The 18,240-nt window shown below is 37.7% G+C and overlaps 1 protein-coding gene across 2 annotated transcripts in view; it reads right to left on the bottom strand.

The window, feature by feature from the left end:
* The window catches only part of MATK (megakaryocyte-associated tyrosine kinase), a 716,676-nt gene that overhangs the window by 100,397 nt on the left and 598,039 nt on the right, over window positions 1-18,240 (bottom strand). For both annotated transcript variants that reach the window (XM_044054018.1, XM_044054017.1), the window contains one exon: window positions 8,935-9,008. In XM_044054018.1, the coding sequence (XP_043909953.1) occupies window positions 8,935-9,008 (74 nt within the window). The remainder of the gene's footprint in view (window positions 1-8,934; window positions 9,009-18,240) is intronic.

Consider the following 18,240-nt stretch of genomic DNA (forward strand, 5'->3'; position numbering starts at 1 on the left):
GGAAAAGTTCTCAGGTGGAGAGTCTGAAGAGATGGATTCCTTTGCATCAGAATCCTCATAAGCAGAGAGGGGTTGCATATCTTCATATTTAGATACATCAGAGCCATTGGACTCCTGTTCAGATACTGGGGACAAGTCTCTCTTTCTTTTGGAAGAGGTAGCCTGGCTTCCCCTGATAAGCATTATAAGGTCTTCCACCATTTTAAGCATTTGAGACTGAGGCAAGGAAGCAGGGGCCTGAGCTTGGGTTGTCGTTTTTATGAGTGTGATTTGTACCCTGGGCCTTAGAAACTCTGTAGTGTAGTTTTCTAAAGAACTGTAGACCTGAAAAAGTCGTTGGTCTGTGTCGAGTATCCGTAGTGAGAATTACTTCCACGGAAGCTGGTGCCTGCTAAGCACTCCGGACCCATCCAAGGTAGAGACATCCGCAGGATCCTAAGTTGAAGAAGAGTCTTGTGGCATAATGGACTCTGAAAGGGTCTCGGTAGTGGCCTGCAAATCCACAGAAGCAGGCATCACGGGCTGCGAAAGTGCCTCACTGAGGACTGGAGAACTGACGACTAGCTTAACGGAAGCATCGTCGGCAGTTTTGGACCTGTGCGGTCTGTCTCTGTCTTTATCCTGACTTTTTTTGGAAAATCGGTTGTTGGATGGCTTACCGAAGCCATATCAGAAGTCGAGGACTGAGACCAACAATATCTAGCTACAATAAGGGTCTGACGATGTATAGTTCTGGAATTGAACAAAGGTGACAGCGGGGGACGTCGTGGTCTGGGCCTAAACAAGTGATGCAGTAGGAATGGAAGTCTCGGAGTGGTATTTGCTTTCCACAGGCGAAACAATTATTAACTTTTTCTGACGTTGGTTAGAGCAAGAGAAAAGGGTCCCCAATGGGGTACTTAGCTTTAGAAGACTTCAACTTCAATTCAGAAATGAAAAACTCAGTTAGTGGCCGACCGGCAATCGCGAACTGCTTCTGCTTCGGGCACCTCGGCAAGAAAGACTGATGTAATGGCATTGGCTGCCTGTTTTTATACCACTGATGTCCTGATGTCAGTCCTGGAGCAACAGCAAATGACGCAGAAATACTAAGTCTCTGGTATTCGGGCCAGCTGAGGGCTACCCTGGCAAGGATAACCCAAATGTGATGACTGCAACAGTGAAACACGAAAACATCACTGACCCTGACACCAACCCTAGCACACCCTTAGAAAAACCTTTCCTGTAACACTACCATTACTTTAAAGAAGTAGTGTGTATGTGTGTGTGTGTGTGTGGGGGGGGGGCATGTGAAGTTAATAAGGCTGGATAAAGACATCAAAGTAGTTGATGGACATATTTGTAAAGATCTTTTTCAAAACTACAAGCATGATTACCAAGGGTTATTTGAGAACGTAGACAAAACAGTAGCCTAAAATAAGGAATGTAGCAATAAAAAGCTGGTGAGAGAATCAAAAGAATATGAAGGAATCTGTGTTTATCCATTACCATCGATGACAATATGAGGGTGTACCAGTAAGTACTATTTAGACCAGGTGACAATGGAGATGGAGGAGTGTGCAAGTCTGGATGAGGTACAGCAGGATGAAAGGATTTGGAATGATCAAGTATAGATAAGGTACATCAGAGCAAAACAAATTTTTACAGGATCTTCCATTGTGGAGATCCTAGAGAATCACCGACCAGGCCAAGCCTCAGCAGCAGAGGAAGATCGATCAAGACAGCAATTTTACCAATCGTCAGAGAGCGAGAAACAGGAGCAGGAGAAGATAAGGCTGCTTCACGTAAAGAAGATACTGCAAACAAGTATCTTTAAATTGTTTAATTTAAGTTTGTTGGTCTGAAATGAGGAGATGTATACATCGTTTAAGAAGAGCTTCACCTTTGTGTCTAATTTTAGACTAGACCTGGTGATGGCTATACTTCAAGTGAAGTTATTCACAAGGGAAGTGAAGAGTTTACGAGTTTTAACAATAAAAAGCAAAAGTGTTTTTATTCCTCCTCCACACCCAATAGTGGTAGTGTTTTTAAAATTTTGTGAGGAGCAGTTTAGATACATTTCCTCACAAAAAAAAATTTTTATAGACAATTTACCTGAAAGTAATCATTTGGGTTTGGATGAACTGGTCCACAACAAAAATAACAAGTCCATAACATGTCATAAAACCTGATAAAGGGGAGGGTGTTATTATTATGAACACTATAACAAGTCCATTACATGTCATAAAACCTGATAAAGGGGAGGGTGTTATTATTATGAACACTATAGCTTATTCTTCGAAGATGTTTATTATCAGAAGAAGTTACTTATTCCAGGGTGCCAATAAATAAAATAATATAGGAAGATCCATTATCATTTATATGACATGTTGAAATAGGGTTCTATTCCCCATGAAGTTTTTGATTTTGTTTTGGTCAATAACACAGTAATTCCAGCTATTTTTGAAATCCCTAAGATTCATAAAAACTTGTTAGGTCCTCCCCAAGGCCAATTGTGACTGCATAATTCTTGAGGACGGATGCCCTAGCACTCTATATAGACAAACATGCTAAGTACATGATACCTAATAAAACCTATACCTAACATGAGTCTTGGATTCTTTTTTAGTGTTTAAGTTCTATTGATTTCCATGAAGATATATTTTTTGTTACTGTGGATGTTATAAATTTGTTTTCTGTCATACCACATCAGGTGGGGCTGGAGTTTTATAAAATAAAGGTAAGCTGCAATGACTTTTCCATCCATGAGATGAACGTTTTGGAGTGTTTTTTGGACTTGGTGTTAAAATACAATTTCATTTATTTTGAAAGAGAGCATTTTTACCAAATAGCTACAGTAGCCATGGGGGCCACGCATGCTCTCCTGCATAGTAATGTGGTTTTGGCTGCTTGGAAAGGTAAATATGTACCTTCATCAAAACATGTTGACAGTGTACATGCTTATTTTAGGTTCCTGGATGAGATTTTGATTTTATAGAAAGGAAGTGAGGCCAGACTGTTTACTTTTATAAATTATTACTATGTTATTGAAGTTCACATATCAGTTTTCCATTTGTGAAATCAATTATTTAGATATAACACTGGGGAAGATATATTACATCTACTTTATTTAGAAAGAATGCATATTTGCATGATGACAGTTGCCACCCCAAACATCAAAAATGGGCTATAGGTAAGGGGCAACTGATACATGCCTCTAGGATTATTAGTGAGACTAGTTGGTTCCATGTACAAATGGAACATTTGTTGGGAATGTCCAGGGGTAGACGTCATCCACAATAAGTTTTGGATGCAATTAAAAGGAGGTAATTGAAGGCAGATCTGGCAGATTTGCCAGACATTTGACCTTAATACTACTATTTGCTGTAGACATACATAAATATGTGGATAAGTATGTAAATATTGTACATAATGTGTTTAAGAAGACCTGGGACATGGTCTTTATGCAAGACTTGAAAAATAAAGTAGGGAATTTCCCAATAACAGTTTTTGGAAAATGAAGAAGTATTAAACATTGTTTGGAAAGTATGCCCCAAAATAAAATTTCATTAGGGAAGAGTAAAAGGATGACAAAGTGTGGCTGTAAATACTACAGGTTTGTAAATGATGGCCCTTATGTGTCATCCATTATAACAAATCTATAGCATGCCTCGGAGCTTTTAATTGTGAAATAACTGGGGTGGTTTATCTGGCAACTTGTACCCGTTTCCCAGCTTTTTATGTGGGGAAAACATCTAGGAGGTTAAAAGACAAGATAAAGGGACATATAATAGGAAGTCTTAAGCAGACATGCAGTTAATACAGTTACTTTTATAATATATAAAGTCAACCACAATGACAGGGGAGGTGATATTGAAACATTGTTGGAATTTAAGGAACTGGCTTGTCAGCTGAGGTTAAATGCTAGTGTAAAACCAGGGATAAATGACTTTATCTCAATTGCCAGTGTGTTGAAACATAGTGAAAGCATTTTATAAGAATTTTACACTGTTGTTGTATTTTCTGAACATATTTATTACATTTACAGATATATTTTTAATTTTCATTTCCTGTACCTATTTTTAATGTTAATATTTATTAATTGTGTCACAGATATAGTGCATGGGTGTTTATATACTGCATGGCGGATTTCCTTTTGAGGAAACAGGACACATTACTGAAATGCAAGAATTATTAGCCTGTAGCCTTAAATTTATTACAATGAGTTAATTGGTATATTTTCTTGATAATTGTACCTAGATGTAAGTGACTGTTTTGGCAGCATGATTTTAACTCCAAGGAAGTCTCTGATAATTTTTAGGGAGACAAAAGTGCTTAGTTTGTACAATTATAATATTAAATACTGTGGAAGACTGTGCATCTGAGTGGACTGGGAGTGATTGTTCTTTGATTTTAACATTTTTCAAAAGTGGTTGCTGGGGATGTATGTGATACAATAAAAAATCTTATCAAAGAGATGTGATGGCCTAGACATTAGGGCATGACTTTAACACTGCACCAAGTTAATTGCTCACAGAGCAGCTAACAGATATGGGTTGGAGGAAGTGTTAAACCACTAGGTAGGAAAAGGAGATTACCAGCTATGCAGTCCCTGTATACAGGAAAATACAGTAGTTGTAGGAATGACACTGACCCTCTACAAATGTAGATACAAAGTGAGCATCACTCAGGATTACATTAGGAGTGGACTGTCAGAGAGATAGCATGGATTTAGGTCAGAACTATTTAGTATCTTATGACTTGATTATTTATAAACTATAGCTGACCTGTAATTTATATATCTATGCCTTGTATGAATATCGCCTTTTCTGTCACTTGTAGCTTATACAGAACTGTCCAGAACTACACTAGAAGTGCACCTTGGCTATATTAGAAAGCAAAGTAACAATTATACAAATTATTCCTACAAAATCATTTAATTTATTAATTTATTATCAGTGAAGACAAGTTTACATTATATTTTTATTAATGATTTAAACATATCTGGGCAAGAAAATTACAAATAGTATCTATTTCCATTCTAAATTCAAAAACATCTCTAGCCGAGAAAAATTCTAAAAATGGAGAGTTTTATAAAAGTCCCTCACAGACATGATAGTTTGGCAGACATACACACACAGCAGATTTGCAAGTATTTTACTGACATCATATTGGTTTTCTAGTGCCATTTTACATTATAGTTTTCTTACCTCATTGTATACTATCTAAACATAATTTTATTGTTTTTGTGTAATATGTGCTTCATTTCAAACACTGCAAAAGCTAGATTAAGCAAAATGATACATTTAGGTTCATAGGTAAGTAATAGGCAAACACTCTGCAAACTATTACAAGCCTAGGCAATAACCCATATTCAAAGATTAGCCCCCCCCCTACAAGGAGGGAAACGGGCAGTACAAGATCGACCAGGGGAGAATTTGAGGCTACCCATCCAATTATGTAGGTTTACCTTGGAGGTGGTGAGTGTGCTACTCTGCTTGACCTGTAGTGGAAGTTTTTCCAGAGGTGGGTAATACAGTAGGATATAAAGCTATCATACCAATGGTTTCTGAAGGAATAGGAAATCAAAGATTGTTCATGACTCAAAAGGCTAAACACAGATCTTGATGGAGAAGTCTGTAAGAAGCATGTACAGAAATAGGTCTGGCAGGCAGTCTTCATAACTACAACTTTGTAACCACTGACCTTTCTAGATCTCTGAGGTCTCAAAACTGAGTTATATGTTTAGAAAAACTTATAGGTCTGATTAAGCTTTCTTTATATCTACAGGGGATGCCTTTGGAAATTAGATTAGCCAGATGAAAGGCCTTCCAGACTATGTGGACAAATGATAGTCAAAAGATAAGGACAAGAGTGCCAAAGTCCCTTATAACAGTATCTGTCTGATACACGTCTAGATGCACTAAGTAACAGCAGCATTATCAATAATCATCCCCAAATTTTATGTTTAATGCAGCATTATCAATAATCATCCCCAAGTTCTATGTTTAATACAGCATTATCAACAATCATCATGTTCTATGTTTAATACAGCATTATCAATAATCATCCCCAAATTCTATGTTTAATGCAGCATTATCAATAATCATCTCCAAGTTCTATGTTTAATACAGCATTATCAATAATCATCATGTTCTATGTTTAATACAGCATTAGCAATAATCATCCCCAAGTTTTATGTTTAATACAGCATTATCAATAATCATCCCCTAGTTCTATGTTTAATACAGCATTATCAATAATCATCAAGTTTGATGTTTAAATACAGCATTATCAATAATCATCCCCAAATTCTATGTTTAATACAGTATTATCAATAATCATCCCCGAGTTCCATATTTAATACAGCATTATCAATAATCATCCCCAAGTTCTATGTTTAATACAGCATTATCAATAATCATCCCCAATTTCTATGTTTAATACAGCATTATCAATAATCATCCCCAAGTTCTATGTTTAATACAGCATTATTAATAATCATCCCCAAGTTCTATGTTTAATACAGCATTATCAATAATCATCCCCAAGTTCTATGTTTAATACAGCATTATCAATAATCATCCCCGAGTTCCCTGTTTATTACAGCATTATCAATAATCACCCCCAAGTTCTATGTTTAATACAGCATTATCAATAATCATCCCCAAGTACTATGTTTAATACACCATTATCAATAATCATCCCCAAGTTCTATATTTAATACAGCATTATCAATAATCATCCCCATGTTCTATGTTTAATACAGCATTATCAATAATCATCCCTGAGTTCCATGTTTAATACAGCATTATCAATAATCATCCCCAAGTTCTATGTTTAATACAGCATTATCAATAATCATCACCAAGTACTATGTTTAATACAGCATTATCAATAATCATCCCCAAGTACTATGTTTAATACAACATTATCAATAATCATCCCCAAGTTCTATGTTTAATACAGCATTATCAATAATCATCCCCAAGTTCTATGTTTAATACAGCATTATCAATAATCATCCCCAAGTTCTATGTTTAATACAGCATTATCAATAATCATCCCCAAGTTCAATGTTTAATACAGCATTATCAATAATCAAATTCTAAGTTTAATACAGCATTATCAATAATCATCCCCAAGTTTTATGTTTAATACAGCATTATCAATAATCATCCCCAAGTTCTATGTTTAATACAGCACTATCAATAATCATCCCTGAGTTCCATGTTTAATACTGCATTATCAATAATCATCCCCAAGTTCTATGTTTAATACAGCATTATCAATAATCATCCCCAAGTACTATGTTTAAAACAGCATTATCAATAATCATCGCCAAGTTCTATGTTTAATACAGCATTGTCAATAATCATCCCCAAGTTCTATGTTTAATACAGCATTATCAATAATCATCCCCAAATTCTATGTTAGTCCCTTATAACAGTATCTGTCTGATGCACTTCTAGATGCACTAAGTAATAGCAGCATTATCAATAATCATCCCCAAGTTCTATGTTTAATACAGCATTATCAATAATCATCCCCAAGTTCTATGTTTAATACAGCATTATCAATAATGGAGTTCTATGTTAAATACAGCATTATCAATAATCATCCCCGAGTTCCATGTTTAATACTGCATTATCAATAATCATCCCCAAGTTCTATGTTTAATACAGCATTATCAATAATCATCCCCAAGTACTATGTTTAATACAGCATTATCAATAATCATCTCCAAGTTCTATGTTTAATACAGCATTGTCAATAATCTTCCCCAAGTTCTATGTTTAATACAGCATTATCAATAATCATCCCCAAGTTCTACATTAGTCCCTTATAACAGTATCTGTCTGATACACTTCAAGATGCACTAAGTAATAGCAGCATTATTAATAATCATCCCCAAGTTCTATGTTTAATACAGCATTATCAATAATCATCCCCAAGTTCAATGTTAGTCCCTTATAAGAGTATCTGTCTGATACACTTCTAGATGCACTAAGTAATAGCAGCATTATCAATAATCATCCCCAAGTTCTATGTTTAATACAGCATTATCAATAATTATCCCCAAGTTCTATGTTTACTACAGCATTATCAATAATCATTCCCAAGTTCTATGTTAGTCCCTTATAACAGTATCTGTCTGATACACTTCTAGATGCACTAAGTAACAGCAGCATTATCAACAATCGTCCCCAAGTTCTATGTTTAATACAGCATTATCAATAATCATCCCCAAGTTCTATGTTTAATACAGCATTATCAATAATCATCAAGTTCTATGTTTAATACAGCATTATCAATAATCATCCCCAAGTTCTATGTGTAATACAGTATTATCAATAATCATCCCCAAGTTCTATGTTTAATACAGCATTATCAATAATCATCCCCAAGTTGTATGTTTAATAGAATAATTAAAGCTCAGTTGTTTTCCTCTCTCTTACATCTATCCTTTCTCCACCTTGCTAACTAATGTTTTCTTATTTAGTAATCCTGATTTAATGCAGTGGCTTTTATGTGTAATTCATTATTATTATGGTGGTGCTACTGATTAAACCTGTTATTCACACTTATAGTGAATGTGCTTATTTTTATATTATTGTAGTTAGTAATATAGAATAAGTTTTATTACTGCTTAATATCCAAGCTACATTCTGACTGCTTTGACTACTCTCATTGTAAGACTAGGGTCTGCATATGATATCAGCATTTTCATGGCAAAAATAGTGACCAGATACATTGTAGGGCATTTCATTTCATTACTAGGAAAGGGCAGAGTAAACAATATGACAGTGACTTCTCACTTAAAGTGAAATAACACCTTCATGGAACTATGACCACCATATGTGTGATATCCCAAATTATTAGAGTAAAAAAAGAGAGAGACGTAAAACTAGAACAACAGAAAGTTGTACAAAGGACAGTTAGATGAAAACTTACTAAGAAAATTGGATAAGCTGCTTTTCTGCAATAACTGTTCTCCCTCGAGTCCTTAGGTAGTTCACAAGGCTCCCCTAGCAGAAAAAAAGACAACAAGGAAAGAAAATGTATCATTAAAACAGTAGGACAGCGGTAAAAACATTATTTGTTTTGCACATTACCACAAACAGTAGAACAAAAATGCAAACATATATTTATTTTCCACTTTGCTGCACTAACTAAAGTGTTGTATAAAGAATGATGCTAAAACACAGAGGAGAAGTGATTTGTTTCATTAAAGCAGCATGTATTTTGTTACAGAACCACTATAACCTTTCTACATGTCCAATAAACCTTCATATCATTATGCTATTGTAGTGTAGTGTTTTCTCCACTGAAACTACTCTGTTCTTCTTCAAGAACATGACAATGCTAATATGACACAATGATAACCAGGTCACCTAACACATGGCCCTTGGAAGATGTCCTATTAGATGTAGTGGGCAATTTTCAAAGAGATGCCTGGAATTACCAGTAAGAAGTCACCTTGCTAGACTATTACAAGAAATAACCTCAGACAGTATTTGTATCTAATATAACTCATGTTTTAGTACTGTTTTCTTGACAACTATATCCAACAAAGTAAATCTGTATTTCTGGATGAAAAATGGTGTACCCCAGTTTACATCAGGTATGTTTGTAGGCTTTTTTCAACATAAAGGCATCAGCCATATATGATCTTTCACGTACTACCAAGAAACTGAAGGGGATATTTAATGTTTTCTTTGTGTATTAATAAATAGCACTGAAAGTTACCTGCCATGAAAGCACTAATGGAAAACATGCCTGCATGCATTTCTTCAAAATTACTGATCAAGAGCAAATACTGCAAGGGAAATGTTTAATTTTAAATTGTTGTGCAATTAAGAGATGGATTTCATACTCAATGTGCTGTCTGCTATTGCTTCTACTCATGCAGAAAGTGCTTTAGTCTATTAGGAAAACAACAGAAGATGGATTCCAAGAAGGCATTCATGTTTCCATAGGAGTACAGAACTTCAGAATCCAAAGCCAGTTGAACAAAAGACTTGGATCGAGTATTTTTGGAACGTAAGACAGAAACTCTTGGAATTTGTTTCACATTTCTCCATCCTACACTGGACACCCCTATGCAAAATATATGAGCAATTACTGAATAAGTTTACCTATTTCAGCAGTTTGAGCTCCTGTAAGGACTACTAGCCCCAGAAAACAGCTTATATAGTTTAATAACATACCTGGTCGATTTAATCCACATAATTGTGACACATAATTTTAAACACTGACTCTGCTTCAGAGATTGTATGGAATTATATTGTAGAGAGTGTAGTTCTTTTTGTCTGGATACACATTTTTAGGAAAAATACTTTACTTCATTCATGAGAAGTGAGAATGTTAAGTTTACAGCTGAGTCACCCACTGTCACTATAGTTGAAGATCTCCATATGCACAAAATGGTGGACTGTTCAGTAGAACAGCTCTAGTTTGTAGTTGTGTTTTGCTGCTTTACACATTCAAGCAAATACCATAGATGTATGCTGCAAACAACAGTCTTCTGAATGATGTTCAGACAGAATCAGACTGAGAACAAATGTACAGTACGTGTTACTATATATCAGACAACTAAAACAGAGTATGTGCATGTTGCTGCAACAGATCCAACATAGCAATTAAAGAATATAACTTACGACATATCATTCCATCTCCGGCCCATAAATCACAAAAGCATTAAATGGAACAAAATGCATAGGCAACAACAAATTAGAGGATACAACTTCACTTATACACACAATGGGAAGCAATATCGCTTTATTCACCTTAGTGCATTAGTTTACTGCCTTCTAAGGGTTCAAACCTACTCATTAACCAAACTAACTCTTATAAAGCATCCCAAATGGCTACACAAAAGACCCCTTATATATTAGACTGCCACAGTAGGATGGAGTGGGATATCATTTTCATCAATGTAGAAGCAGTTTAACCTATTTCCATTCATCTGGATGAATTGTACCTTTGGTTATAGTACAAAAATGGATATAAGAAACTAAATGTGTCAGAGCTATCCTTAGTGCAGCCAATAGATAAAGCAGTATTTCCAAGAAGAATCACTTAAAATAAAATCTTCTACACCCCCACACAGGGGACTGCTGCCCTTGCATGCCCTATATTAACTATTAACTTTGATAGCTGATATTGTCACATCAGAAAATAAATGAACAATTTCTGGCTGGTGGTGATCTCAGTCTTAATAGGCTGTTTAACCAGAAACAGCTTTGTTTTAATAGTCATGTCACATAAAGTCCGGTTTCAATAAACTCTCTTTCAACCTCCAATATGACTACTGAATGTAACACTCTAGTCTGACCTCTTAGAATGCAAATTTTATTTATTTATTTATTTATTGCAGTTGGTTTACCAAGATAGTCCATTGGGCCACAAGGAACCCGTTTTCAATGGAGTCCTGGGGAGAAAAGCTCCAAAATACATTCTACATACTTACAAACATATTTTCATACATACATTCAAAGTTTAACAATAGGTACAACAGGTAAAAAAGAAAGCAATATCAAATAGTACAGCAGGTGTACAGCTAAATACATTGTGCAGAAAAACGTACTAACTATTTAGCACAGAAATATCCATTTATACAGAGTAGTTAGGAAAACATAGTTACTAAAATGGAAGAGGAGGTACAATGACATGATGTAGTGGGGGAAGAAGAAAACATATGGACTTGTCTAATAAATTCTATGGAATTTTCTGGGTATATTAAAGATGTAAGCAGAGTACAGAGGGATGAGAGAAGGAGAAGAGTAGGTTATGTAGGGTGGGAGCAGGAGCATTCCCACTGAGATGCTAGATGTGTATAGAGAGATTTTTTGAAAGCAGAGTGATTAGAGGTGGTGCGGATGAGTAGAGGAAGGGAGTTCCAGAGGCGAGCTAGGTTGAAGGATAGAAGGTTTTTGCCTGGGGGATGTGTAGGTTTATGGACTTTGAGTAGGTTTTGATTGTTTGATCTTAATACTCTATTGGGTAGATGCATATTAAAAGCAGAAGAAAGGGAAGGACAGAGGGAGGGGTTGAGAATAAGCTTGTGGGCTAGAGTTAGTTGAGTGTAAGTTAGTTGATTGGGAAGTTCTAGCCATTTTAGTTTCTGGAGGGAAAAACAGTGGTGGGTGGAAGACTTGTGGCTGGTGGCGAATTTTGCAATTTTGTTGTAGCAAGAGGAAAGTTGTTTTTTGAGAGAGGATTGAAGATTAGTTAGGAGTGGGGCGCCATAGAGAAGGGAGGGGATAAGGAAGGATGAAGCGAGAGTTATTTTAGTAGCAGAGGTAAGGTAGGCATTTTGTCTATAAAGCATACCAAGTTTTTGGTGTTTTTTTTTTATATTTCTTTGTAGGTGAGAGGTAAATTTAAGTTGGTTGTCAATTGACAAATAGAAAACAAGCAGTCCTCTGGGACAACCATCTATCCTCTCAAGTCCCAGTTACTATCGGAGTCCCACAAGGATCCATCTTAGGTCCCCTCCTGTTCTCAATATTCATAAATAACCTGCCCACTTCTCTCCCAACATCCACTTGCATACAGTATGCTGATGATTCTACTCTCATCTGCTCTGCTCCATCTCCAGAAGAACTCCACTCCTCCACCCAAAAGGTCTTTACAACAGCAGAAAAATGGTTCCAACAGATCTGTCTCCTCCTTAATCCCAAAAAAACTAAATTATTACTCTTCACCCCAACCCTCAAATCCACCGCAATCTCATTTTCCCTGGTGTCCTGTAATGGCACTATAATTATACCTGACTATTCCACCAAACTACTAGGCGTTACTATTGACAATCAGCTAAGCTTTGATAACCACATTGATCTAACCGTCAAGACTGTAAACAAGAAAATAGGTGCCCTCTACAGACTAAAGCCCTTTCTTAGTGCTACCACCCGAGTGTCTCTTGCCCAAACTCACCTCATCTCCACATTATTGTATGCCTCTCCATCCTTTATCAACATTTCCAAAGCCAACCTTTATAAACTTAACACAGCCTACCATAGTATTGCCAGGTTTGCCACAGGATCCCCTTTCCGTACTCATCATTGTCTCAATCTAAAAAAACTTCACTGGCTAGAACTTCAGAACCTAATACTCCCAAGGCCAATTAGTCATCACTTTCAACATTCTGCACTACCCCTCCAATACACCCATACTTAATAACCTAATCACCCCATATAAAAACCTTACCTCACTTCGCTCAGCCAACAAGCTTCTAGTAACTACTCTTAAATCCCACAATAAAGCAGGCGACTCCTTATTTGCAAATACTGTTGGATCATATTGGAATAAACTTCCCGTAGAACTGACCACCCTAAGCTCATCTAACCTTTTCAAAAAACAAATAAAACACCATCTCCAAACTCACTGGCTATGCCCATGCTCTAATCCTGACTGAGCTCAACATACAATGCACCTCTTTCCAGTCCCCTCCTCTTCACTCTTAATTATTATCCTTTACTCCTGATCTATCCCTCTTCTGACCTACCTGCATATTGACTCTTCCTTCTTCTCTTTTTCTCTTCCTACTTCTTCCTTCTGTATGCTGTATCACTACATCTTGTCATTTTTTCCCAACTTCATACTTTCAGTTCACTTCAATGCTATTCTCTTTCCTAATACTAGTACCCTGGATTAACTCTTTCCTAATACTAGTACCCTGGATTAACTCTTTCCTAATACTAGTACCCTGGATTAACTCTTTCCTAATACTAGTACCCTGGATTAACTCTTTCCTAATACTAGTACCCTGGATTAACTTGTACTATTCTAACTTGTAATCAGTGAATTTGTTACTGACTCTCGATATGTTACAATTATTTTCTCAGTCCTCTTCATTCCTTGACAGTCTCTCCCTAGCAACTAATTCATTGTAATACTGCCTCTCACTGTTATCTCTTTTCCTACTACCTCTGAATTCTTCTAAACTACATAATAACTGTTCCTAATTTTGCTTACTTGTTTTTACATTTGGTTTATTTGCTGTTTGCTTCTTGCATTTGTGCCTGATAGTTTAAATTTTTTAGATTGTCTTAATTTTTTGATTGTTTTCTCACTATTAGCTATGAGTATGTTAATGGAGCTTTTCTCCTCTGGCCTCTGCTGAAAATGGATATGCATCCAGCCAGACTAGCCCGGCTAACAAATGTAAAATAAAAAATAAAATAAATAAAATTTGTACCCCAAGTAGCTTGGTTTCTGACACCAATTCTAGGGGAGAGTTATTTTGGCTAGTGATTGAAAAAGTATTCATATTGAGATGAGTAGCTTTAGAAGGAGTAAAAATCATTAGCTTGGTCTTGGAGGCGTTAAGAGCTAGGTGATTTTTTAACATCCATTGCTCTGTTGTAGAGAAGGCATCTTGAGTTAGTTTTTGAAGTGTAGAGATAGAGGTGGCTGAGCAAATGATAGTTGAATCATCTGCATATTGGATGATGTTTTAGAATGGGATTGATTTGTGGAAGTCATTTATAAATATGTTGAAGAGAACAGGACCTAGAATGGAGCCTTGTGGAATACCTGTGGGGGTACTAAGGAATGAGGAGGTAGTTTTTTTTCCATTTTACTGCTTGATTTCGGTTGGATAGGTAACTAGAGAACCATTGCAAGGAAGAGGAAGAAAGGTTAAGTTCTGAGAATTTAGTTATGAGCAGACTATGTGAGATGGTATCGAAGGCTTTGGAGAGGTCTAGTAATAAGGTAGAGACAATTAGGCCAGAATCACGAGCTCTATTTACTGTTTCAAGGAAGGAGAGGAGGGCTGTCATTGTGCTGTGTTTAGGTCTAAAGCCATGCTGTGTGGGAGTTATAAGGTGATTTTCTAGGAGATGAGGAAGGAGTTGAAGTTGGACACATTTTTCTAGGATTTTGGAAATGGGGGACAGGATGGCTATGGGACGAAAGTTAGTGACGTTGTTATTGTTGCCCCCTTTGTGGAGAGGAATAATGTATGCCTGTTTCCAGATTTGGGGAACTGTGCATTCTTTTAGGGAATGGTTAATTAAGATGCTGATGGGATATGCAAGTGTTTCAGCAGCTATACAAAGAAAGTAGGAAGGTATATTGTCAGGGGCGTTGGTACATGGTTTCAATTTCAGAAGGAGTTTCTTTATAGAAGATGTAGGCATGGGATTGAATGAGAGGAGAGTGGAGTTGGGGGAGGGAGAGTTGGAGGGTGGAGGTGCTTGGGGTAAAGGTTGGGTAGTAGAAGAGGTAGAGGAGTTAGAGGATGGGAAACAGGAAGTAGAAGTGGCGAAGGATAGAGTGTAAGTGGGGGGGTGAGGGGGTGTTAGAGAGCATAGTGGAGTTGGAGAATGAAGAGGTCAGTTTTACAATTGAGTCAATAGAAAATGAGTTAAATTGGGTGGCCATATCTAGTTCAGAGGCAGTTGAGTCTGGGGTGGGAGTATCTGGTGTACTAGGATGAAGGAGACTGGAGATCCCTTTCCAGAATTTCTGAGGGTTGTTTTTATTTTGGTTTTGGAGTGTAGAAAAACAGTTTCGTCGATCAGAGGTGATGAGTTTCTTTACTTTATTTCGAAGCATTTTATATTCATTAAGGAGCAGACTTGCTTGGCTGAATTGGTATATTCATTAAGGAGCAGCAAATAGAATGTGATGTTTTTTTTTTTAATTTGTAAATTAAACATCATGTACATACACAGCTTGGTTTATTAACATAAAACAGCAAATTATAGCACAGAATTTCCCAGAAGCATTACTGACGTCAACCCATCACTTACCTTACAAGAAGTCCCTGGGCTCTAGCTAGTAGCAAAAACATTCTATCAAGGTTAGCAATATTTTACAGCTTAGATCAACAAAACAAATTATCACTGGCATCTATGGCAATTTTTGATGCATTTTGGTGACTCATTTACCCTACAGCCACCTGTTTTCTGTTATAAAATGTACAACGTTCATAGGTTCATACTAGGCTATCTGCCCTAGGGCATTTATAAGCCTAGCCAGAGTGTGTTTGGCTTTCGCCACCCATTTTAAATTAATTTTGCTATGCCCTTTTTCGAGGTTAGTATACTGTGCCTCTGTCTAACAGTGACACAGAATTGATACCCGGGGTAAACCTATGATCTCCCATCCACTCATCAAGATTCCTCTTGAAGAGAGTCAATGAGGGACTCTGCCTAACCTGGACTGGGATTTTATTCCAGAGTGAAGGGAGCCTCTGGGTTATAAATCTGTCCCTCCAGCATGTCCTATTTATTTCAGTGCTGAGGTTCAAGTCTCTCGAGCGCGTAGCTCGATGGGATTTGGATTTTCTGAGGTGCAGCATGTCCATTAATTCCGGGTTGGACATGGCTTTATACGTCAGGCGCAGATCGCCTCTGAGCAGGCAGTATGCCACTGAGTAGAGCTGGAGTTTCTTTAACCGGGCAGCATATGGCATCTGTTTGAGCCCTTTGATCCTCTTGGTGAGGTACTTTTGGGGTCTTTCCAGTTGCTGCAGGTGTCTGGTAAGGTACATCCCAAAAGAGGCATTGTACTCAATTATGGGCCTGATTAGGGATGAGTAAAGAGGCACAATGACCTCCCCTGATCTAGATGTGAATCCCTTCATGATTAGGTGTGCTATATAAAATGTTCTTCTAACCACTTTGGCCACGTGGTTGTCAAATGAGAGATTGCTATCAACTTGGGTCCCCAGGTCCCTAATTACTTCTTCTGTACTTAATGGATTACCACCTATGTGGTAATTTGTGGGCACTTTGTTTTTGCCAAAGAGGATGACTATACACTTTTTGGCATTTAGCTTGAGGCCATGGCTCTGGCACCAGTTGTCTGTTTCTATGAGGCCCTTTTGGAGGATGCTTGTGTCGGCTGGAGAGTCAATTATGGCGCCCAGTTTGCAGTCATCTGCGAACTTGGTCAGCCACAGTCCTTCCGTGTTGGCCTGTACCGCCGAGAAATATATACCGAACAAGAGAGGTCCCGGGACTGAGCCTTGTGGGATGCCACTGGTAACTGGTTTGGAGTCTGACATGGCTCCAATAATTCTAACCATGTGGGTTCTGTCCTTGAGCCAGTTTGCAACCCATCTAGTGACATAGGGGTTTATATTTAAGCTGGTGAGCTTATCTATAATGCCCGAGTGGGGTATTGTATCGAAGGCTTTTGCGAGGTCCAGGTAGGCTGTGTGGACCACCTTCCCCTCGTCAATGGCCTTGGTGACTGTTTCAAAGAAATTGACCAGGTTTAAGAGGCAGGATCTGACCTTAACAAAGCTGAACAGGGTAGGATCCAGTGTCTGTAGGTCCCCAATATCTTTATTTATGAGGTACATGATGATCCTTTCCATAGCTTTGCAGACCAAGCTAGTCAGGCTTATGGGGCGATAGTTTCCAGGATTTGTTGAGGCACCACCTTTGTGGAGAGGGACCACTGTTGCTGTACGCCACTCTTTGGGTACATATCCTGTAGTAAGGCTGAGATTGAACAGTAGTTTTATGTTTGAGTTTAGCTCTTCTTGGAGTTCATGTAGGACGCAGCCCGGGACACCGTCTGGTCCCATTGATGCTGTGTTTTTTGCTTTGGAGAGGGCGGCTCTTACCTGAGCATCTGAGATGTCAGGGGCAGCACTCTGCTGGGATAGATATTTGCCCTTTGGTGGAAGGGTGAAGTTTGCGCTGAACCTGTCAGCTAGGATGTTGGCAATGTCTGTGGGTTTGGTGTATTTTTTGTCATTTTGGACTAATTCTGAGCATATCTGGGAATTCCCACCCAGGTTCCTAACATAACTAAAGAAAGCCTTGTGATTATCCTTAGTGTCCTGTACAATATTTCTCTCGAAGCTGGCCTTAGACGATTTTATGAGTGCCCGTAGTTTTTTGCTAATACTGATCAGAGATGCCTTCCCTTTTTGAGATTTTGCTCTATCATGTAGTAGCTTCCTCCTTCTATTGTATAGTTTGTTTATGGCTGAGGTCCACCAGACAGGACGCCTGCCTTTGGAGGATTGGGTCTTGGTTTTATTTGGGATTGCAAGATCCATGCATTCCTGAAGGTGTTCATAGAATGCATTTATAAAGGATTCTGCGGTCTGGGCCATATTTTTCACAGGCCCGGGGGCTTTGAAGGATTCCACCTTGGTTTTGAGGAGTGTGAAATTTGCTTTAGAGAAGTTTTTCACTGTGGTTTTCTGGGCAGGGGGTGGGGTCGGGATGTGAATATCCAGTGAGATTAGTTTATGGTCTGATCTTACCAGTGAGGGATACACTTCTG

This window comes from Protopterus annectens, chromosome 13.part0 (assembly GCF_019279795.1).
Source record: "Protopterus annectens isolate FY-2018-M chromosome 13.part0, PAN1.0, whole genome shotgun sequence".
NCBI classification, from domain to species: domain Eukaryota; kingdom Metazoa; phylum Chordata; order Ceratodontiformes; family Protopteridae; genus Protopterus; species Protopterus annectens.